The sequence below is a fragment of the Grampus griseus genome (assembly GCF_964374135.1).
Source record: "Grampus griseus genome assembly, chromosome: 20".
NCBI classification, from domain to species: Eukaryota; Metazoa; Chordata; class Mammalia; order Artiodactyla; family Delphinidae; genus Grampus; species Grampus griseus.
In genome coordinates, this window is record NC_139014.1 from 46,641,815 (window position 1) to 46,665,119 (window position 23,305).

General features: G+C 55.1%; 2 protein-coding genes across 2 annotated transcripts; one reads left to right on the forward strand and one right to left on the reverse strand.

The window, feature by feature from the left end:
- Nucleotides 1–9,869: 9,869 nt before the first annotated feature.
- YBX2 (Y-box binding protein 2) lies at nt 9,870–15,841 on the forward strand (the record flags this gene model as incomplete). Its single annotated transcript, XM_082678324.1, has 9 exons — nt 9,870–10,146; nt 10,802–10,865; nt 12,277–12,310; nt 13,171–13,260; nt 13,884–14,168; nt 14,323–14,426; nt 14,696–14,873; nt 15,287–15,371; nt 15,469–15,841. 8 exons carry the CDS (start codon nt 9,870–9,872, stop codon nt 15,335–15,337), a joined length of 1,083 nt encoding a protein of 360 aa, XP_082534450.1. The 3' UTR covers nt 15,338–15,371; nt 15,469–15,841.
- Nucleotides 15,842–16,290: 449 nt separating this feature from the next.
- SLC2A4 (solute carrier family 2 member 4) lies at nt 16,291–22,084 on the reverse strand. The gene is made up of 11 exons (XM_082679258.1): nt 21,818–22,084; nt 20,419–20,535; nt 20,138–20,310; nt 19,927–20,051; nt 19,698–19,813; nt 19,435–19,597; nt 19,161–19,348; nt 18,885–18,989; nt 18,635–18,736; nt 17,940–18,143; nt 16,291–17,412 (listed from the first exon to the last, which is right to left on the reverse strand). The coding sequence occupies exons 1-11, from the start codon at nt 21,848–21,850 to the stop codon at nt 17,209–17,211; spliced, it is 1,530 nt and encodes a 509-aa protein (XP_082535384.1). The 5' UTR covers nt 21,851–22,084; the 3' UTR covers nt 16,291–17,208.
- Nucleotides 22,085–23,305: the final 1,221 nt, after the last annotated feature.

Genomic DNA, 23,305 nt, shown 5'->3' on the forward strand with positions numbered 1-23,305 from the left:
TTTCCTACACTGTACAGAGGAGCCATCACTAGGATGGGAAATAAAGTTGAGAATGTGGAGGAAAAATAAAAAAGACTTCCACTGCAGGAGGCATGCATTCAATCCCTGGTTGGGGAACTAAGATCCTGCATGCCATGTGGCATGGAAAAAAAAGACCAGTGAGATGTGGCAGGTGGGTGAAATGGGTGAAGGGGGTCAAAGGTACAAACTTCCAATTATAAAGTAAAAAGTCCTGAGGATGTAATGTACAGCATTGTGACTATACCTAATTACACTGTATTGTATGCTTGAAAGTTGCTAAGAGTAGAGCTTCAAAGTTCTCATCACAGGAAGAAGGAAAAATTGTAACTATGTGTGGTGATGGATGTTAACTAGATACAGTGTGATAAGGATGTTAACTAGATAGAGTGTGATAATCATTTTGCAATCTATACATATATCAAATCACTATGTTGCACATCTGAAACAAATATAATATTATATGTCAATTATAGCTCAAAAACAAAACGAAATCAAAAACAGTGAGATGTGAGTTGAAGTTAGAGATTAAAGAGTCTACTCAGGGCACACATCAGAGCCACCTTGTCCTGACCTGCCAGGAAACAGGTCCAAGACCTGCATGCCCTTCTCTCTCCTGTGTTCACCTCTCCTCGTCTTTACGATGCTCGGTTCAGCTTAAAATAACTGACTCTTCTTGGCACTGGTGCCCCCAATTTGTTCTTTGAAGGAAAAGGGGACTGGGCAACTCAGAGATGAGTGGGACTCACGAACTCCTAGTTTCACAAAGGGGAAACCACCTTTAGAGATGGAAGTTGGACAAGAAAGAAGTTTCCCCGCCGTGCGATGCAGGGGACGTGGGTTGGATCCTTGGTCTGGGACATAAGATCTCACATTCCAGAGGCGCAACTAAGCCCTCGCGCCACAACTACTGAGCTCGCACCCCTCAACTGGAGCCCACGTGCCGCAAACTACAGAGCCCACGCGCTCTGGAACCCGCGTGCCACAGCTAGAGAAGAGAAAACCCGCACGCCACAACTAGAGAGAAGGCCGCTTGCCACAATGAAAGATCCGGCATGCCTCAATGAATATCCCGCGTGCCGCAACTAAGACCCGATGCAGCCTTAATTAATTAATTAATTTAATTTAATTTAAAAAAGAAAGAAAGAGGATTCCCCCGGCTTGAGGCCCATCTCCTGCCTGTTTAGAGAGGAGGGAGTCTCCCCTCCTGCCAACCCTGAAGAGGAAGTTCCTCAAGTCTGCCCTGCAGTTCATCTGCGTAGCCCATCTTAGGGGCTGCTTGGGCTCCCCAGACTGAGCTGTAATGTCAGAGTTTGATCTGACCAAACTACCCCCACTGTCTTCTGCAGCCTGCCAGGGAGGACTAAATCCTCACCAAAGGGGTTAGTCCTCTGAGAAAAGTCAATTCCACCGAGAAGAACCCAGTAAGGCGCTTTAGACATCATTCAGGCGCCTCTGGATTCAGGACAGGATTTTTGCCTGGATTCGAGGCCTGCGGGATTTAGGTTCCAACCTTCCCATCCCAGCTGTTCCTCGCCAGAGCCTCTGCAGGCCTCCTGCACCTCCCAACACAGTCATGCCCTTCCCCCTCCTGGGCCACTCACACTGTGTAGCTTTTGAAACCGAGCAGGACCCTGTGGGGCTCCCGGGCATGGAAGCCTTTCTGTCCCCTGTTTCTTGTTTGTAGGAACAGACTCCAGCCTCCATGACCTTCCCTGGGTTCTAAACGGCAGATTCAAACAGTTGCTCCTCGGGAAGGGAGAGGATGCCGACAGAGACAAGGGAGAGGCAGCCAAGAAACCACCTGAGGCAACATTAAAGGAACCAGAGAAGTCAATCAGGATTAGGAAAGCAGGGACTTCCCTGGTCCAGTGGTTAAGACTCCTGCAGAGGGCGCAGGTTCAATCCCTGGTCGGGGAACTAAGATCCCGCATGCCAGGCTAAAAAAAAAAAATTAGGAGACCACCTGAGACAAGATGAAAGGAGTGCAAGCCCTGCACACACTCTAATCTTATCAGCAACCCTACACTTGATCCATTGCTAAAAACTCCTCACCAATTCCTCATGGGTTGGGACACACAATTCTGAGAGGCATGAGCCCGCTGTGTCCCCCTTTGCCTGGCAAAGCAATAAGGCTATTCTTTTCTACTTCACCCAAAACTCTGTCTCCGAGATTCAATTCGGTACATCACTTTGGCCCAGTCACTTAGCCTCTCTGGGACTATCTCCTCATCTGTGACAATAGAGAGTTCAACACTTACTTCATAGGGAGCTCAGCCTGACCTAGGGCTGTAACTCCCATCTGCGCGGGGCTCCAGCCTCAACTTTCTCCTGAGCCGCAGACGCATCCCTCAAACTGCCTGCCTGATCGCTCTTCTTGGATGTTTCAAACAAGCCCCAAACCAAGCCCCTGACTATGTTCCTCTTCCCAGGGTTTCTCGTGGAAATAAATAGCATCAGCATCTGCCCACGTTCAAGCTAAAACCCTAGATTCCGTGATTCCTTTTCTCTCACCGTCACATCCAGTCCACCATCAAGCCCTGCAGACACTACTTCCAAAATGTACTTCAAACTCGTCCATTTCTCTCCATCCTCACTAATCCGCGGCCCCATCACCTCTGCCTCCCTCCAGTTTATTTTCCCCAGAGCAGCCAAGTAATATTTTTAAAATGTAAGTCAAATAGGGGAGGCTGTGCATGCATGGGTGCAGAGGGTATACGAGAAGTCTCTGTATCATCCACTTAATTTTGCTGTGAATCTAAAACTGCTTTAAAAAATAAAGTTTTGGGAATTCCCTGGTGGTCCAGGGGTTAGGACTCGGTGCTTTCACTGTTGAGGGTGCAGGTTGGACCCCTGGTCAGGGAACTAAGATCCCGCAAGCCATGCAGTGTGGCCAAAAAAAATTTTTTTAATTAAAAAAAATAAAGTTTATTAAAAAATAATAAATTAGACCATATCACTCATTCCCCCTTTTAAAACCCTTGAAAGGGGACTTCCCTGGTGGCGCAGTGGTTAAGAACCCGCCTGCCAGTGCTAGGGGACAGGGGTTCGAGCCCTGGTCTGGGAAGATCCCACATGCCACAGAGCAACTAAGTCTGTGCGCCACAACTACCAAGCCTGCGCTCTAGAGCCTGTGAGCCACAACTACTGAGCCTGTGTGCTGCCACTACTGAAGCCCGCATGCCTAGAGCCCGTGCTCTGATACAAGAGAAGCCACTGCAATGAGAAGCCCGCGCACCGCAACGAAGACCCAACGCAGCCAAATAAATTAATTTATTTTAAATTTTAAATAAAAATAAAACCCTTCAAAGACTTCCCATCACTCTTAGGATAAAATCCAGGTTCCAAAGCGTTGGCTAATCTGGCCCTGCCTATCTCATCCTCCACCTTGTTCACTAAACATTTTCCTCTGATAGGTTCATGTCTTTTCTGCGTCAGGGCCTTTGCATTAATTGTTTTTTTCATGTGCCTGGAACTCTCTTCCCTAATCCCAACACTTGGCTGTCTTCTTCTCATCCTTCAGGTCACAGCATAAACTGTGACACACCTCCCAGCAGTGTCTTCCTGGTGGCCTAATTCTAGATTATCCCCTTACAGCCTCCTATTCTACACACCACACCAATCTGTGCGTTTCCTTCATGGCTTTGATTACATCTGTTATTATCATGTGTATCTGTTGACTTATTTCATCACCTCCTTTACTAGACTGTAAGTGGTGTGAGGGCAGGGAGTGTCTTATTCACCACTGAATAAGTGTCTTCGCAGCACCTTTTATAGCACCTTGGCGCACAGAAAGTGCTCACTAAATGCTTGTTGAGGAAATAAATGAACAGGCATATTTTATTGTAAACCACCTGAACTATTTTTATTTGTTTATGTATTTATTTATTTATTGGCTGCACCGCCCGGCTTATGAGATCTTAGTTCCCTGACTAGGGATCGAACCCAGTCTCTCTGCAGTGGAAGTCCAGAGTCCTAAGCACTGGAGCACCAGGGAATTCCCCACCTGAACTATTTTTAGAAGACACACAGAGTTGCTAAGGAGCGCTGTGGTGATCATTCCATCCACCCTGCCTTCCCCACCACATGGTCGGAGGAAGGTACTCCATAAATGTCAGTGAAGTTAATTCAAACAGGGAATCCCTGGAACTTTGAGAACGGATTTAGTATCATGGAAGTTGAGGTTGAAAGAGAGCGTTGTGTAACAGTGCTGTCTGCTAGAACTTTCTGTGACGACAGATCTGTACTGAGAAAAAAAAGCATTTTAGAAAGATCTTTCTGGCTTTCTTCTTTCATTCAGTCAGCTCTTTACTGGCCACTTACCAGATGCCAGGTACAGTTTTAGATGCTTAGAATACAGCAGTGAAGAAGCCAGCCAAGAACCCAAGCTTATATACATTAAAAACAAGAAAATATCAGGTACTGATAAATACTGCAGTGAAAATAAAGGCAGGGTTAGGACAGAATGACTGGGAGGCTATTTTGCTTGTGGGGTGCTTCGTGAAAAGTGGATGGGAGGGGGGTAATTTTGGAGGATGCAGGTGAGAAATGCTGAGGGCATGAAACAGGTAAGCACAGCAGAGTGCATATCACCACAGCCAGATATACTGGAGCCCTTTCCCGAGACAGGGGACCCCGGAGAGTTCCAGTTGGCAGCTGGGCATCACAGATCTGGAGCTCGGGAGGGTGGTCTGGGCTAGTGGCATAGACTGGGGAGTCATCTGTGTTTGGGTTGTTTATTGATTTCCTAGGGCTGCTGTAACAAAGTGTCACAAACTTGGTGCTGAAAACTACAGAAACTTGTTCTTAGAGTTCTATAGGATAGAAGTCTGAAATCAAGATGTTGGCAGGGCTGCCCTCTCTTCCAAGTCTTGAAAAGAGGATCCTTCCTTGCCTCTTGCAGCTTCTGGTAGCCCAGGCACTCCTTGGATTGCAGCTATAGCACTTGCATCTCTGCTCTGTCATCGCATGGCATTGTCCCTATGTGTCTGTCTTTACGTGGTAGTTTCCTCTTATAAGGACACCAGTCATATGGATTAGGGCCCAGCCCAATGACTTCATCTTGATTTCATTTCATCTGCAAGGACCTTATTTCCAAATAAGGTCACATTCACAGGTACCAGGGGTTGGGGTTTCAACGTATATTTTGGGGGACACAATTCTACCTGTAACAGGTCATAGCTGAAGCAGTGGAAGTGGACAAGTTCCCCAAAGGTGACAGAGTCAGAACAGAAGAACTGGGGACTCTAGCAAATAAAAGCTTGAGGAGCCCACGAAGAAGTCTGAGAAGGAGATGGTCTCCAGTTACATCTGTCACATAGACAGAGGTGGAGGAACAAGGGTAAAAAAAGGGTCCATTGAACTAAGTGACAGGGCAGATGTCAGTGTCTTTCCTCATGCCCCTCCCCCCTCCCAAGGGAAGAAGCAGAGCCTAGGTGATGGAAACAGTCTTTTAAGAAATGTAGTTTCAAAAGCTGGTATATATAGGATGGATAAACAACAAGGTCCTACTGTAGAGCACAAAGAACTATATTCACTATCCTGTGATAAACCATAATGGAAAAGAATATGAAAAAGAATGTATACAAGTCACTTTTCTGTACGGCAGTAATTAACACAACATCGTAATTCAACTATACTTCAATAAAAAATAAATTTAAAAAATTAGTTTCGAAGGAAAAGCCTGACATATGGAAAGTACTAGAGGGAATGTGGGGGTCAAAGGATTGTTGGGGAAGATGGGAAAGTATAGTCCCAGCACAGTGGAAGGAGGTTGGCGACTTAGAAGATGGGCTCTGGGGGACATCCCTGGTGGTCCAGTGGCTAAGTCTCTGAGCTCCCAACGCAGGGGGCCCGGGTTCGATCCCTGGTCAGGGAACTAGATCCCACATGCCGTAGCTAAGAGTTCACATGCCACAACGAAGATCCCGCGTGCCACAACGAAGACCTGGCGCAGCCAAAATAAATAAATAAGTGAATATTAAAAAAGAAAGAAGATGGCCTCTGGAGTTGGGCTGGTCTGCACTGGATTCTCAGCTTGGCTTGTTCAAGAGCTGTGTGATTTTAGGATGGTTGCTTAACTTCACTATTCCTCTGTTTTGTTATCTGGAAAATGGGGATAATTATACTAGTATCCACTTCTCAGGGCTGCTGGAAGGAGTAAATGACTGAAGACATTTAAAGTGTTTAACACAGCATGTGGCACATACTTAGTGCTCAATAAATATTGACTCTTACTGCAATTAGGTTAAAAAAATACAAGGAGGAGGTTTCAAGAAGGAGGCAGTAAGTAATATCAGATATAGTCGGTAGGACAGGACGTAGAGGGCAGAGAAAAGGTCAAGGATTTGGCGGAGTGCTAGCAGAACCTGGAAAAGGAGAGGGCAGAGCTAACAGTAGCTAAAGAGCAAATGGGGCAAGAGAGGGAGGGGCTGTAGGTATGGAACACTCTCTTGGTAGCAGCTGAGAAATAAGAGAGCAGGTATTAGCAGACAGAAGAAGCAATAGACCTTGATTTGGGCAGCAAGGAGAAAGTTAGAGGCGGAAGTCGCTGGTAGTGTTTGGTACTAAGGGTAAAGCGAGGCAACAGCATCTTGTAAATCTTTCACATATCTCAGTTTGATACCATAAATCTTCACCTTTGCTGTGCTGAGCCTGGGCATCCAGGGGAAACTGTTCTACAAAGAAGAATGGGCACTAGCGAATGATTGTGGGTAAGTGGCGACATACCTCAGCATGGGAGGGGGAAAAAGAGGAGCCTGGATGAGGACTTACGTTTCAGAAGCCTGAGAAGCAATTGGCTAGAGGATGTCTGGCTCAGAGTCTGCTAGAAGGTGGGAAAGACTCAGGGCTGGAGACACACGGGTTTAAGAGCCATCAGTAGCAGATGGTCACCAAAACCAGGGGAATGGATAAAATTACCTATAGAAGGGGCGTGACAGGAGAAGACAGTCCAGGAAAGATTGAGGCTGGTGGAGAACAAGCCACAGGAGAGGTATCAGGGCATGGGGGAAGGTGAAGCTGTGGAAGCTTTGGCAGGACCACTTCTGCAGATGGAGTTGAAAGAGAACCCAAAACCAGGTCCCAAATGTCTCAGTTAAGAAGAGGGTGTGGACCATTGGTGAAGCCATCTCAGTGGAGTGGTGGGGACAGAAACCAGGTTTGGGTTGGTGGGGTGTGAAAGAAAGATGAGGAAGTAGAGACAGTAGAGACTTTCTTCAGGAAGTTTTGTGTTAAGTTGATGGAGAGGTGTAGAGCAAGAGTTAGGAGGTAGGGGTTTTGTTTTATTTATTTATTTATTTTTAACAGTGAACAAGATAGGCCAGATTGCAGGTGGGCAGGAAATGACAGAAAGAGAGGGACAGTAAGAGGAGGAAGGCTTTTCACAAGAATGCCTGGAGCCCTTGTTATCTATAGTACTTAAAAGTATTTAAATAGGGACTTCCCTGGCAGTCCAGTGGTTAAGAATTTGGGCTTCCACTGCAGGGGGCATGGGTTCGATCCCTGGTGGGAGAACTAAGATCCCGTATGCCTTGTGGGGTGTGTGTGAGTGTGTGTGTGTGTGTGTGTGTGAAATTAAATAACCAGAAAATTACATGCACAAACCCTTCAACTGAACAGGGATATTAATTGCAAATCTCTGTGGCATCTGCTACTTCTTATCCATGGGGATAGAGAGTATGTAATTGTTGTATGTCTAAGTATTGTTTCATGTCTCGGTGCTGTCGGCCAAATGTACTTTTCCTGCAGCACCCTTGATCTCCTGACATATTTTTAATTTTACTACAAATAGGGCTCACCCTTTCTGTTAGCTTCCTCTCTCTCACCTTCTAACCTTACAGTTAACCAGTCCACACCTGAGCTCCCTCTGTACCTTCCACGCGATTCTTTGGTTGCCGGGGTCACACTGTGAGTTACCTTGCTTGCCTCCCCCCAGCCTTGGTCTCATGCTTCTCGAATTCCTTGAGCTCAGGGCTGGATACAGGTAAGTTGGTCCTTAATAGTCTAAAAGAGGGTGGTCATTTCTTTATCCTTCACGGCCTCGCCTTGATTTAGTTGTTTTCGCATCTTTTCTCTTTTTCTGGTGCCCGATGCCCCGGGAAACAGAATCTTCAACTGCGAAAGGGTGGGAGCGGTGGGGCTAGCGGGGTAGCGGTGGAAGGACAGAGAGGAAGCCGGGGCGGGCGGCCTCCCGAAGCGGCCGGCAGAGGGCGCGCCGGCACCGGGATTGGCAGCGGCCGCCGTCTGGAAAGCGGACGCTGGCCTGGCGGGGGACTTCGGGGCTGCGGAAGCGCACGTGGGGCCGGGCAGAGCCTGGGGCCACGTGTGCTGCCCGGGGGCGTGCTGTCCCTGCTAAAAATACGCGTCCTGCCCGGGTCGGGGAGACGGCCCTCGGCGAGAGCGGCTTCTGGAGCCGCATCTTTCTGGGAGAGAGATAGCGTCTCCCGGGCCGGACACCTGGACTCCCGAGAAACCCGGGGCAAGCCTCGCACAGGGCCTCAGTTTTTTCATCTGTGGAATGGGGACCATTCATTTGCTCAAGCAATATTACGTGCCAGTGTTATGCCAGGCACTGTTCCAGGAGTCAGGCATAACTACACGGTTTTTGCTGTGGAGTTCACGGCTTAAGAGTTTCGGAGTGGGCAGGAATAGTATAAATAAGCAATTTCATATTTCAAAAAATGCCATGAGAAAAGTAAAGAAGTGATAGTGAGGAGTGAAATGTAAGCTTATACTTGAAGCCAAGTCACCCTGAGAGACATGGAGGCAGACGAAACTGCCTTGAGTCCGAAGAGCCTGGCCAGTTGGATAAAAGGAAGAAGGCGGAGGGAGCAGCCAGGGAGAGGGCGAGGAGCTGGAGACGGAGACCCCACCTAGCCGGAGACCAAAGCGCCCAGCACTGTGGACCCTGAAACTGATCTCGGGTGGAAAACATCAGAACGGCGGTGGTTTGTGCGGAGGTTGGACCTGCCCGGAAGGGGCTCGAGGGAACCTCCCAGAGCGAGGGAAAAACACCTTGATTAAGGTGTTGATTACAAGGATGAACACGTTTATCAAAACTCAGCGAAGAGTTGTGCATTTTGCTGTATGTAAATTATACCTCAAAAACAAACTAAAGTGTGAGAGTCCTCGGCTTGTGAGAGCAACCGTGAGCTGGGAAAGTCTGGCTGGCCGCGCGGGCTGATCCCGCAGGCCAGGGTGTGTGGGTCATCCTCTAGGGAGAGGGTCGGACGGGCTGGAAGAAAGCAACCACACCTGGCGCTGTGCGGGCAAGCGTGGCCTCGAGAGTGGAAGCGAGCGGTGCCGCTCACAGCCGGGACCGAGGCTGCGGGCTCAGGCCCCCCGCCCGGGTCGTCAGAGGCAACCTTGGAGCTGCGCCCCCCGCCCCGCCCCGCCCTTCGTGCAGAGGCCAGGTGGCGGTTGGGGCGCGACCAGCCCGTTTGATTTCCCGCGGCCGGTGGAAAGGGGCGGGGGGAAGGGAAAGAGGCCGTCGGCCAATGGGTTGGGCTGTGGTCGGTCACGTGACGGCAACGGGGCGGGGCCCAGGTGTACTTACAAGGCTGCGGGCGGGGGCCTCGGCCTCCTCGCCAAGTTCAGGAGGCGGGGCCGGCGTGCTGGCCTGGGGGGGTAGCTTCGCTAGGATTGGCCTGTGGCCGGGAGGCGGGGCCTGCGCGCGCCGCGGCTGCGGGCTCCGATTGGCCTCGGCTCAGGGCCCGCTGCCGGCGTGCAGGCGAGGCTCGGGGCGCGAGGACCAAGCCTGGCAGTGGGTTCGCGAGCCAGGGGGAGGGGCCGGGCCGGTGGCGGCGGAGGAGGAGGAGGTGGCGGCGGGGGCCGGTACTGGGCCCGGCGGGATGAGCGAGGCGGAGGCGGCAGTGGTGGCGACAGCGGCCCCCGCGGCCACGGTGCCCGCGACGGCGGCAGGGGTGGTAGCGGTGGTGGTTCCGGTGCCCGCAGGGGAGTCGCAGAAAGCAGGCAGCGGGGCTGGCGGAGTCGGAGCCGCAGCCTCCTCGGTCCCCGCTGCTGGGACCCCCTCGGCGCCGGGCCCCCGCACCCCTGGCAACCCAGCGACGGCGGCCTCGGGGACCCCCGCGCCCCCGGCCCGGAGTCAGGCGGACAAGCCGGTGCTGGGTGAGGGGCGGGGCGCGCGCCAGGGCTGCTCTAAGGGGGTCGGCGGGCTGGGGGAGGGGCATCGTGGACCCCGGTGGGGTCCGGAAAGCCGAAGGCCGGTTTGGCTCGAGACTCAAAGGACTAGCTAGGCTGAGGCCAGCGGACCGAAGTGGGTTCCCCTGGTGGGAAATCCTGCAGTTCTTGGGCGGGAGGGCGTGGTTAGTCTGGTAGGGTCTGGCCACGCCCCCGGGGCGGGAGACTTTTGGCCTTGATGACTCGAGTTAGTGTTAGGTAAATCTCTGGGACCAGGAAGCAAGTGCACTAGTGACCCTTACACTGGGAGGGCTAGAGAGACCCTCAGTTATGACCTGAGGGCGGAAGTTCGTGGACCAGGTGAGTACCCGGTTCTAGGTGAAGGGCCCTGATTTGTAGGATGTGAGGAACGTGCCTTAGAATCGGAAGTTTTGAAAGCCTGAGCCCCCCTGTATGGGCGCTTCCATTTACGTAGTGGAACTGGGGTAAGAATGCCTTGAAGCTACTGGGTGAAACCTGGTTGGCGTGAAGTTAAGCTTAATAGGTAATAGGGAGGTAGACTAGATTTTGGAGTGTCTCAAAACTGAGTCGAACTCCATCTCTTTCCCCATCTTACTGTCCCCACTGCATCCCTGCCTGGCAGCAATCCAAGTCCTGGGCACTGTCAAATGGTTCAACGTGCGGAATGGTTACGGATTCATCAACAGGTATCTGAGGAACCCAGGGAGGGGGTGGAATGGGTGCCTTCCAAACTGGCCTGTGGGACTGGACACCTTTCCAGCCTCATCCCTACCCCTACCAAGGCACATGGTTGCAATGTCCAGCTGACGCTGATTGAAAGTCTTTAACCACAGCACAGATGTGGGCAAGACGAAGCCGCCTCCACATCTTCAAGGGCAGCAGAGGATTAATGATCTAAGAAGTTGGCAAACCTGGTTCTGACCCTCCCAAGCCTGTCTGGGTCACCTTCTGGTTTAGTTTGCCGCCGCCTTTGTGGCAGAATGTACCTGCTCTCTGTGCCTCCGGGCTGGAATCCTCACTCATTTCCTGTTTAGGGCAGCACACTTAGCACTCTCATAACTCATCTCCCTAACGGAGCTGTTAGCTCGTTGAATCAATCCCCCACCTGATGGGACTGCGTCCGGTGGGGGTTGGGGAAGGGAGGCGCCAGCACAGCCCGAGGCTGCTGCTTTCCTTCAGTTCCGCAGCCCCTCCCACCCACCCCCGCCCCCGCACTGGGCGGGGCGTAGTGGCGGATTCTGAGCGGAGCCAGGTCTCTCCCAGAGGGCCTTCCCCAGCCCAGGCACCCTGCCGAGCCCAGACCTCCTGGGAGGTCCCAGTTCCCTCTTAGCAGGCTGACCTTTGTGCAGATCTAAGTGCTTTAAAGCTAGAACACTTGTTCTAGGGAAGGGTCCCTCTCTAATTCTGGAAATGAGGACTCCTGGGAGGTTCTGAGGGAAGACCTCACCCCTCCCGCATTGGGGTGCTAGGATAAACTGGGGTGATAGGCAAGGTCGTGACAGATCGAATGTTCTCTCTCATCCTTGATTTCTTGGTGTGTTGAGAGGGGGCCTGGGGTTCACCTCCAGGCTGAGAACACAGTTTTGTGGCTGTTTGGAGCAAGTTCTTGACCCATTTTCCCCTCCTCAAACGTGTTCTGCACCTCAACTCCCGTCCCCACTTTCTCCCTCCTTGACTATAGAAGGAAGGAAACCGAGTGGAATTTTCCACCCGTGATGTGGTTTGGGGAAGAGGGGTTGTTGGCTGGGGACAGTTATACCCAGCACCACCAGGTTCTAAGGTGCCCTGGGGTAGAGGGTGGAGTGCTCAGCAGGTGAAATCTGGCCCAGCTCCTTCAAGGTGCCTTTGCCTCCCCCCACAGCCCTTTCCTCGTGAAGCCCAGGTTTTTCATGGAGGTTTTAGGGATATTTGCTTCATACCAGCTTCAGGGGGCCCCCGCTGGCTCTTGTCTCACTCCCTGGGCCCTGTTTCACCCCAAGCTGCCGTGGAAGGTGGAGAGGATGGGGCCACAAGTCTTAGGAATGGCAGCTAGGGAGGCTTCAGTGGAGGTGAGCGCCTTACCAAAGTCACCCCCTAACAACCCATCCTATCCTGCAGGAATGACACCAAGGAGGATGTCTTTGTTCACCAGGTAAGAGCTAGGTTGACTTTCTGAGGGGAGGAACCCGCCCTCTTTGATGGCTTTTGCCCTTATCCTTAGCAGCACAGATCATGTTTCTCCAGCTTTCATCTCCTACCCGGAAATAGTTCCCCCATCCACCCGCCTCAGGTGCCTGTATTAACTGCATTGGCCCCACTTGTGTTGGGTTGTCTCTGTAAGAAACGTACCTGTTGCCCTCTGGGCATGGCACGCTCACTACCTACTGGGACCTGTGAACACGCTTAGAATGAGTTACAGGCGGTGTCCAAGGGAAAGGACACAGGCTTGCGCTACTTGGGTGCAGTGGTTCTCAAAGTGTGGTCCCTGCAACAGCAGCATCACCTGACATCCAAATTCTCAGGCCCACCTCAGTCCTAGCGAATCAATCAGGCTTGGGGGAGGGACCAGCAGCCTGTTTTTACAAGCTCTCCAGGTGTTTGTGATGCACGCACAGTTTGAGAACCACTGCTTTGGTGGAGAGCGCTCTCAGTGGGATTGAGGTAAGAAGCACAGTACGTTTTACCCACTTTGCAACTTAAGACTCTCTCAGCTTTTTGTTTTGCTTTTGAGTTCATGTTTCTTGCTTCCCTTCTTGAAATCCTTGAGGGGTGGGGGAGGAGGGAGTGTGTTCTGGGGACCATGGTGAACTGCACAGTTGTTTGAAAGCCGCTAGTCTGTGGCTTTTCCCCCGCTAAACTTTGACTGCCTTCTCCTTGCTCCACCCTCCAGCCCCAGCCCACAAGTATTCAATAAAATTTTGAAAAGAATGAAATTGGGTGGTGGACCCAGCAGGGGCGCGAGAGACTCCCGGCTGGCTGTCCTCACCTTTCTCCTGGCCTTTCCCTAACCAGACAGCTATTAAAAGAAACAACCCGAGGAAGTTTCTGCGCAGCGTTGGAGATGGGGAGACTGTGGAGTTCGATGTCGTGGAAGGAGAGAAGGTTCGAGGGCTGTGGTGGGATGGAGAGCCCACCAAGCCGTGGGAGGGTGGCCTGGAAGTCCCCTGAGGCTCTGGCCTCCTCAGGCTAGCTCCTCCTCTGGCCGAGCAGCCCAGGCTGTAGGACCAGGACTGTGTCCTCACGCAGACCTTGTCATTCTTAACGTTCTGGCCACTCCAAGGGATGTCCTAAAGAACGTGTCGCTGTCACCAGTCAGCAGTATCTGGGTTTCTTTGTAGTTCACCAAATACTCCCATGCCTGTTCTCCACGCGGGGCCCGTGCCCACATTCTCCTCTCAGAATCAGCCCTCCCGGAGACAGACACCTACTGCCAGCCCTCTTTCTCCCTCCCCACCCCACCTCCAGGCTAAACCTCAAGAGGGTCCAGTGGCAGCTATTTCAAAAGGACCAGTTGCAGATGTGGTCCCTCCTAGAAGGGTCCAAACACCTGCCACTCTTTCTCTGGGGAGGGTGGAAAGAAGTAGAAGTTATAGGACCTGGAGGAAAGCTGGAAAGGGGCATTTAGCTGGAAGGATGGGAAGACAATGATTCAGGCAAGACTGGGAAGGTTGCGCACTGGTTTTTGGAGCAGGTTCTCACCCGTTCCTCCCCACCTCCCCCCGCAGGGCGCAGAAGCTGCTAATGTAACTGGGCCCGGCGGGGTGCCAGTGAAGGGCAGCCGCTATGCCCCCAACCGACGTAGGTTCCGCCGATTCATCCCCCGGCCCCGCCCAGCTGCCCCGCCACCCATGGTGGCAGAGGCTCCGTCGGGCCGGACAGAACTAGGCAGCGAAGGGGAGCGTGCTGAAGACTCCGGGCAGCGGCCCAGACGACGGCGCCCACCACCCTTCTTCTACCGACGGCGCTTTGTGCGAGGCCCTCGGCCCCCCAACCAGCAGCCGCCCATAGAGGTGAGGGGAACTGGGAACGTGGGGACCAGCTGCGAGAGTTGGTGAGGCTGGAGACCAGAGTCCCCAGACGAAGCAGAATGGTGGCCTGGGAAGAGCTGCAGACGCCTGGACAGCTGGTGCCACCCGGCTCACCCGGGCCTTTGTGTGTTCCCAGGGCACTGATGGGGCAGAACCCAAAGAGAGAGCCCCGTTGGAGGGGGACCAACAGCAGGGAGATGAGCGGGTACCCCCACCCAGATTCCGGCCCAGGTATCGAAGGTAAGACTCCCTGTCCTGGGCTCTGTCTTCCCCTTTGCCAGCCAGTATGGGGACAGGAGGATGGGAAGGGGATGGCCCTGAAGCCAGTGGTCATGAGGGCTGGGTAGCTGAGCAATTACTGCTGAGGTGCCCAGGGGTTAGCAGGCACTGCTGGGGTGGGGTGGGGATGGAGAGGCAGCCTGATCCACCTCTGCTGGGTGGCCCTGGGAGGGAGGGACATGGTCCGCACAGGGCTCCTGTCCCTTCAGGGTCCCTACTTTTCTCCCCAGGCCTTTCCACCCCAGGCCACCCCAGCAGCCCACCACAGAAAGTGGGGATGGCGAGACCAAGCCCAGCCAAGGCCCCACTGACGGTTCCCGGCCTGAGCCCCAGCGCTCACGAAACCGCCCCTACTTCCAGCGGAGACGTCAGCAGCCCCCTGGACCCGGGCGGCCCACAGCCCCAGAGGTGAGGACCTTGGACTGTCCCTGTGTGGCAGGGGAGAATGAAGGAAAAGGCTGTGGCCAACTTGCCTGTCTCCCTTCTTCCCCCACTTCTGTCTTCTTTTCCTTTCCCTTCCCTCTCTTTGTCCCCCTTCTCCTGGCCTTGCTCCCACCCACCCTGTTTCACGCAGCCTGACACCCAAGAGACAGTGCTGCTGGGTCCACGCCTGGCGGGCACCCCAACCCACCAGGAAACCCCAGCAGAGGCGGTCGAGCCCACGTCACCCCCTGCAGACTCCCTCTCAGCTCTGCTGGGAGCCCCAGCACCAGCCTGTGGATGTGAACTGGGGGAGGAATGGGAAGAGAAAAGGTGGGAGGTTGAAGTTGGGGGCTCCAAAGGACAAGAGGGTCTCAGTCGGCCACCCTTGTTCTCTCTAGACCTCGGCCCCCATCAACAGTGGGGACCCCCCAACTGGCATACCGGAGTGATTCCAACTCGAAGGACACCCAGAGCCACCATCTGGTGAGTGGCAGGCCCAGGACAGGTACCAAGAGGGTGGGGATGGGGCTGGGTGGTGATAAGCTGCTGGTCGTGATTTTTCGGTCTCTCTTCCTCTCAGGTATCTGCCAGTTTTTCCAACTGACCTGGATCCTACCCAGCACCTCCCTCCCCGCTTTCCCACAATTCATGACATCGAAACACCAGCTTTTCCCCTTTTTCCTGGAGACTCAGGAGGGCCAAAGCAACAGCCTTTGGCTTTTTTTTCTCTCCCTGACCAAGGGTTAAAGGAAGGGATCCATCCTTATAGTTCAGAGTCACCAACTCCCTCCCCTAAATCAGGCTGAGAAGGAACCAGCCAGCTCTTACCTCCTCCTGGTTGTTTTTCTTTCCCCTCCCAGTTTATTTTTTGTTTCCCCACTACCCCCTACCTCTGAAGCCATTTTATGAACCGTCATGTGCCACCTGAGCCTCCAGTAAAAACAAAAACAGGCTTTCCTGTTGTCTTGGTCTCTGCCTCTTTTCTGTTCAGAGCCTCGCTGGTAACTTACTGTAGAGGGGGCGGCGGCAGGGCCTGCGCTCAGATCCTGTGCCCACGTTTCTAGCTGTACAGCTCTGCAGAAGTGCCTTCATCCCTGTGAAGTTGACTTTTCCCATCTGTGAAACGGGGCTAATGCCTCGCTGGCAGAATGAGTGTTTCCTGAAGTGCCGAGAGCAGCGTCTGGCACCTGCAGCGTCACCTTACCGAGCATTTACTACCGTTAAGGAAAGCAGTGACTACAACTCTTGAGGTGGCGGGGGGCGCGGGGGTGAGTGAGTGACAGCATCCAGAGGGTTCTGCGGCCTCGAGCTGAGGCAGGATGGAGAGGAGATGGGGGTTGGGGTGGCTATGGTCCCTGCCTCAGCCCATCCCGGAGTGTCTTCTCATGACAGGACGCTCATCTCATACAGTAACTTTATATACGGATCTATATATATATACATTTAGTACAACAGACCTTCAGTTTCTTCTCCCTGCCCCTTCTTTTCCAAACATATACAAAAATATCTGAAGGCTCCTCCCAGCCCAGTGTTCACAGGCAGCCTTTCAAATCCCTCTTTCCCTTAGTTGGTCAAAAGCCTTTGGGTACAACACCCTCCCGGGATGGGAGAGGAGGAAAGAGCTGGGGCCCCCATCTGGCAGCCTTGGGGAGCAGCTGGGGTGGGGCCCGGAACCCTGAGTCTAGAGAGGCGCCTGCTGTCCCTTCCTCTCCCCACATGTGGACATGTGTTCCCTCTCACCCCAGAAGCCCGAGCAAGAGGACTGAGCCTGCAGTGAGAGAGGTGAGGTTAGACCTTGGGAGGGGTGCGTCCTTTGCCCTGGAGGGGACAAGACAGACCCCCCCCCTTTCACCCAGAGTCTGTGGCAAGAATTCAGAGAAAGTGCCAGAGTGGGAGGAGTCCAAGGTGGCAGGAACTGGATATCTCTTCCCCAGTCCTGCTCTTGGCTTCAGTTCACGCCCACCGGAAAGTCAGTCTTAGAGCCTCTCCTCCCTATAATCCCCCTACTCTGGCCGGGGCGGAAGTATCCTGGAGCTGGGGCGGGGTGCGGGTGGGCTACAGCGGAAGGAGGGGATGAGAAGGGAGAATGGCCCACCCCACGGCCACAGCCTAACCACAACACAAATAATCCAAGAGTCACACGAGGGGAATGAGGGGGGTGCTCAGACCACCCTTCCCTCCAGCTTCCCAATTCCACCAGGCTGCAGGGGGTTTCTCCACCCTGGAAGTAATGGGGAAGAGAGGGTTAAAGTGCTGCAGAGGAAAGGAGGGGGTCTCTGGGCGGGTTGAAGAACTGGCTCTCCCGCCCCTGCTTGGCCCCTCAGTCATTCTCATCTGGCCCTAAGTACTCAAGCTCTGTGCTGGGTTTCACCTCCTGCTCTAAAAGAGAGGGTGTCCGGCGGAAGGCGGCTGAGATCTGGTCAAACGTCCGGCCGCGGGTTTCAGGCACTTTTAAGAAGGTGAAGATGAAGAAGCCAAGCAGGAGGACCGCGAATAGAAGGAAGACGTAGGGACCCATAGCATCCTGGGACAAGTGGAGAAAGAGGTGTTGACAGAGGGGAAGGAACGGGTGGCCTCCGGCAAGCCAGGGACGAAAGCCTTCACAGGGATACTGCACAGAGCAGGTGGCTCCTTTGCGGGGCAATGGAAATTACCGGGAGAATTTAGTGAGAAAAGAATTCTCTGAACCCCAACTCTCCTGGTTTCTCCCTCTCTTACCATCCTGAGTCACTGAAGTCAGAGTGGATTCCCGGCCATTTGCAGTATTAGTATGAAGTTTGTAATATTACTCCTAGTCTAAGTAATTTATGCCACTAGTTTGTTCTGAAGAAACCTGTTGTTATCCAATCTAGGTCAGTTCCCTTCTTTGATTCTGGTGGAACAGGTGGTCTTCAGGACCCACGTGGTCCACCAAAGTGACCCCCAGACCAGCACTCTATGGGCAGGGGAAAGGGGGAAATGCTGACTGGAAAGCAACTGGGCTAGTTGTGAGTGTGAGTTACCATCCTCTGGCTGACCATGTGGGAGATGGGTACCGGGCAGGGGACCTACCGCAACATACTGGAAACCCATGCCAATGATGAAGTTGCACGTCCAGTTGGAGAAACCAGCCACAGCCATGGCTGCTGGGCGGGGTCCCTGGCTGAAGAGCTCGGCCACGATGAACCAGGGGATGGGGCCAGGGCCAATCTCAAAGAAGGCCACAAAGCCAAAGATGGCCACGATGGAGACATAGCTCATGGCTGGAACCCGCTCCTGGGGGCCAGGCAGGGAGGGTGGAGAATTCAGTTCAGGTCTTTCTGGATCTTCCTTTGCCCTCAACCCAGCAAACTGGCATCTACCCCTACCAGCTGCTCACGGGGGGCTGGCCACCCTTGGTTAGAATAGGTCCTCGAGCATTTGACATTCAGCTGGCCACCCTTTGCCAATTCAGGGCAGAGGGAACGTGTGGTCTCCCAGCTCTTATGACTGTGGATTCCCACTTGGTTCTAGAGCTGGGTCCTTAGGAATTATTGGTCCTGAGGCTTGACAGGGGCTCTCCTCCCTGGCTGCCAGGATTGTGCTACAGCTTCCACCCAGAGGAGGAAGTGCAGCCTGGGTCCCTCGGCAGCACGGTCCTGGCATACGGCCTGGCCTCAGGATCAAAGGCATGTATGTTGAGGCATGGCCCTGGCTGCCCACAGAGCCCCTTGGGGCAGTTCCCCCGGGTTGGGCCACGGGTCCCCTTCCCTCTCCCTAGGCCTCACCAGCAGAAGCAGAGCCACGGTCATCAAGATGGCACAGCCACACATGCCTGCCAGGCCTAGGAGTTGGAGGGTCCGGCGCCCAGCCCGTTCCACCAAGAACACCTGAGGGGAGAGTCAGGGCTTGCAAGGGGCCTTTAAGGCTTGGGAAGTGGGAGGGGTTAGGTGGGTGGGGCCAACCAAGAGCTGGATCTCCAGGAAGCCCAGGGTTGTGAAACCAATGGTGGGGGCCCTTCCAGAGGTAAGTAGTTACCGAGACCAAGGTGAAGACCGTGTTGACCACACCGGCTCCGATGGTGGCGTAGGCTGGTTGCCCTACCCCCGCCGTCTCGAAGATGCTGGTTGAATAATAGAAAACCTAGATGTGGGCGAGAAGAAAAGGGGATGGCAGGGATGTGTCCCTCCCTCCCTTGCAGCCACTCCAAGCTGGACTGACCCTGAATTTTAACGGAGGGGGCTTGCTCCCTTCTTCCCTCCTCTCAGGCTCTTCCCTGACCCTTGCCCTTCCTGGAGGCTGCTGCATACGTACTGCGTTGATGCCCGACAGCTGCTGGCTCAGCTGCAGCACAATTGCAATGACGAGGGGTTGCCGGTGGATGTGGCTGCCCAGGAGCTGGAGCAGGGACAGTGGCCGCTCATGCTCCAGCTTCCGCTTCTCCTCCTTCAGCTCAGCCAGCTCTTCAGACACGTCGGCCCAGCCTGTCAGGCGCTTCAAACCTGGAGGTGAGTAGGGTCAGGTCTGAGAGGGCAGGGAGGGGGCCTGGGAGGAGGACAGGCACCAGCAAGACGGCGCGGGAGCTCACTCTTTCTGGCGGGCCCCTCCAGGTTCCGGATGATGTACAGGTAGCGGGGGCTTTCTGGGCAGAAGGGCAGCAGGACCAGCTGCAGGAGGGCAGGCAGCATAGTGATGCCCAGGAGAAGTGGCCATAGGGTAGCAGTGCCCAGCATGGACTCCAAGCCCAGTACCTGTGGCAGAAGGGTGGGAGGGAGGGCAGGCCGTTCAGCCTGTCCCCAGAGCCCCACCCCAACCCCCTTCCCAGCCTCCCATGAGGCCAGGTCCAGTCACCTGGGCAATCAGGATGCCAGTGACGATGGCCAGTTGGTTGAGTGTCCCCAAGGCGCCCCGCAGGTGAGTGGGGGCGATCTCCCCCACGTACATGGGCACCAGCCCCGACGTCAGCCCTGGGCAGAGGGAAGGAGAGAGCTTCTGAGGGCAGCTGCCCACTCTGACCCCCAAGCCCAGGGAGAGTGAAGGAGAGCAAGGCACTGGGCGGGACCACAGTGCCCGCGGGTACCTGAGTAGGCGCCAATGAGGAACCGTCCAAGAATGAGCAACTCGTAGGAGGCAGCCGCCTTGGCCAGGCCCATGAGGGCGCCCCCTAGCACTGCCAGGGCATTGTTGAACAGCATTGCCCTCTTCCTGGCAGGCAAAGAGTGGGGCTGTGAGAGTTAGGGCATTGGTACTCTGGCTCCCTTCCTGTTTTCCCTTGCCCTCCAGCCTCATACCTTCCCAACCACTGAGAGATGACTCCAATCAGGAAGGAGGAGATCATGCCGCCCACAGAGAAGATGGCCACGGAGAGAGCCCAGAGCATGGTGAGGGTGCCTGGTGGGATGGAGCCGGGTCCCTCAGGCCCCTGCCTCCCCAGCCACGTCTCATTGTAGCTCTGTTCAATCACCTAGGGGACAGCACAGGAGTTATTCCCTGCAGACTCCTCCCTCTCTGCTCACTCCTGACACCCCCTGCCTTGTCTGGGCCCCCCACTCTGCCGGCTGTAGCCCCTCACCTTCTGGGGGGCATTGATGACCCCGATGTTGTAGCCAAACTGCAGGGAGCCGAGCACAGCGGAGAATACGGCGAGGACCAGGGTCCCAGTGACTCGTTGCTGGGGGTGCTCCCCATCCTGGGCAGGCGGAAGCAGAGAGGAGGCATATCACATGGAATCATGGCATCTTTCCTTCCTCAAGGGGCCCAGGCCCAGCAGGAGCCTTGAGATGCTGGGTTCCATCCAACATGTTGGGCGAGGGAAAGTGGGCCATATTAGGAGTCGCTTGAAGATCTCAACGTAAACAAGAGCAGGAAGAACCCGAGAGTACCAGGGCATGGAGGAGAAACTGATGTTTGAGTCCAGTAGGCAGAGAAATGTTTGAGGACCTGGGTCTCACAATTCCTCTGTGACCTTGGGACAGGCTTGGGCTTAAAAGACCTGAGTTCAGATTTGTGTGACCTTGGGTAAGTCACTGCCCCACTCTGAACTGGGGAGATAGGGGTGATGTTGCCTAATTTGCCTACCTGTCAGTGAAAGTGTGAAAATCAAAATCAAATGTTAACAGTGTCCCCAACAGTGCTGGTTTTATAAAGTGACAAGTGCATTATCGTCATCAGCCTCTGTCCTCTCCCCTCCCATCTGGGGGTTCTCTCCGCGGGCTCCTGGAAGCCCCCAACAGGCTCAAGAAAGCCATTTCCCAAAAGGACATCGCGGTCATTCCTCCTGGCCTATGGCCTTCTCTGTCTCCGCCCCGGCCTCCCTTCCCCCTCTAAGCTGCGACGAAGGGCAGGGGGCCATACTGGCTTTTGCCTGGGAGAGCCTTGCCCAGGGGATGGGGGCGGGAAGGTGGTATGAGGTGCAGTAGCGGTGGTGGCTGATCGCTGGCGGCACAGACTGTCTCCAAACGGAAACCTGAGCTGGGGGAGGAAGGGCTGACACTCCCCTCTACCCCTCCACCAACCGTGGGGCGAGGGAAAGTTCAGCGTCCTGGAGGACTGACAAGAGTGGGGGTGGGGGTGGGCCTACGGAGAACCTCCGGTCCTCGAAAAGTTGCGGGCGAGCCGAGACAGACGGACAGCTGCTGAAGGGCAAGACCCGCCTGGACCTGCTTTCTTGAGGGCAGAGTGTCCACGATCCCGGCGCAACTCGCCGCCAACTAGAGAAGGGGGCGAACCCTGGACTCGCAGAATCCAGCCGCTGTCCTAGCCCCCGAATAATCCCCCAGACGCACTCTGCCTCTTGGAGGGACTGGAATCCGACCGTCACGGGTTGTCCAGCCCGGGTATAAATAGCCAGTCCCCCACCCCCACCCCCTGCGTCTGCGCAAGGACCGCCCCCTAGCTGACCCCAACCGCGACCCCAGCCCGAGAAAAGCGGGACCCGTGTCCGCGTCCCGCCCCCGCATGCCAAACCCTACTTCGGAGCCGATCTGTTGGAAGCCCGACGGCATCTTGTCTTAGGAACTGGAGATGCACGAGCTGCCGTAGATGAGAGGGAGGCGACTGGGGGTCTGCGGCCCTAGCCTTGGCGGGCAGAGGGAGCGGGGGCGATGGGGGTCGCGGAGCTTTGTGCGGAGGGCGAGCCTGGCGGGACCCACAGCCACAAGCCGAGGAGCCAGAGAGCAGCTCCCGGGGATCTGGCTGAGCCTGGCCGGCGGGGGAAAGACCCGAAGAGCAGCCCCGGCGGTTCCCCAGGGCCACGCCTTTCACAGCACCCATTGGCCGGGAGCCCGCACACCCCAGAAGGCCACGCCCCTCCCTGAGGCTGAGAGTTTGGCACCTGCTGTAGGGTAGGCCAGCGAGGCCACGCCCGTCAGCGAGCCGGGCGAGACACGCCCCGCGGGTTCCCGCAGGCCTACGTCCCGGAAGTTTTGAAAAGGGGGTCCTGGGACCCCTGGAGACCAAGTTCCCCTCAGTGTGAGGACTCCGCCCCCCGGCCAAGGTTCGGGACTGAAGAAGCGACTTCAAAGCCCTTAGCGGCGGCTCGGGACGGCGGGGTCCGAGAGGAAGGGACGGGCCAGGTACACTTGCCCGGGAGAGAACTCGGGCGGCCCAAAACTGCGCGAGCCGGCGCGCGGGGTGGGTGCGGAGCAATGGCCTGGAGTAACCCACAGTGGTTATTTTTAGCTCCCACATTGGGAGACGCCAAATGTCAGGTCCCGGGTGTCCCGGCCGGTCCTGGGCGGGGGAGGGCAGGGAGACGGAGCCTTAAAGGATCCGCGACACGCTTCCCACGCGGAGATGGCCTTGGGCACAGGAAATTCCGTTCCTAGCGGGTCGGGTGTCTGGCCTTGGTGGTCCTCTTTCCATGCATCCCTGCTCTGGGCACTGTCTATCTGGCCCTGCCCCTACACCGGTTCCCCACGTTGGTTCCTGGAGGCGGCCCGAGGGACAGGTGGTCACACCAACCACGTCACCAGTCCTGAGGCCCCTGAGCCGCCAAAAATGTGCTAGCCGCGTGGACGACTAGGACACGCTTTCTAGAGGTCGCTCTGGGTTTGAATCCCCAGCTAAATCCTGCCCAGCGAGGAGGGCGCGACCTAGGGGTGGCGAGTCCCCAGAGCAGCGGAACACTCGGAGTACAGAGAGCGCGCGTCTGGGAAGAGGGGACTCAGAAGCGCGGGGCTTTAGTGCCACCTGGAGGGAGAACGCGGATCCGCAGCGGATCGGGCCAGGGTGGTCTCCGGCCCACTGTCCCCGTCATTCTACCTCTCTAAGGCTTCCATTACTTCCAGCCCAGGCCTCTTTCTGGAGCTCCAGATCCGACTGTTCAGCTGCCGCGTGGGTGGGCAGCTCACATGATAAGCGTGTCCAGACCTGCTCCTCCTGCTAACTTCCTCATCCCAGTGAATGGTCCTATTAGCCATCCTGTCACTCCTATCAGAAGGAGGAAGTCATGCTTGATT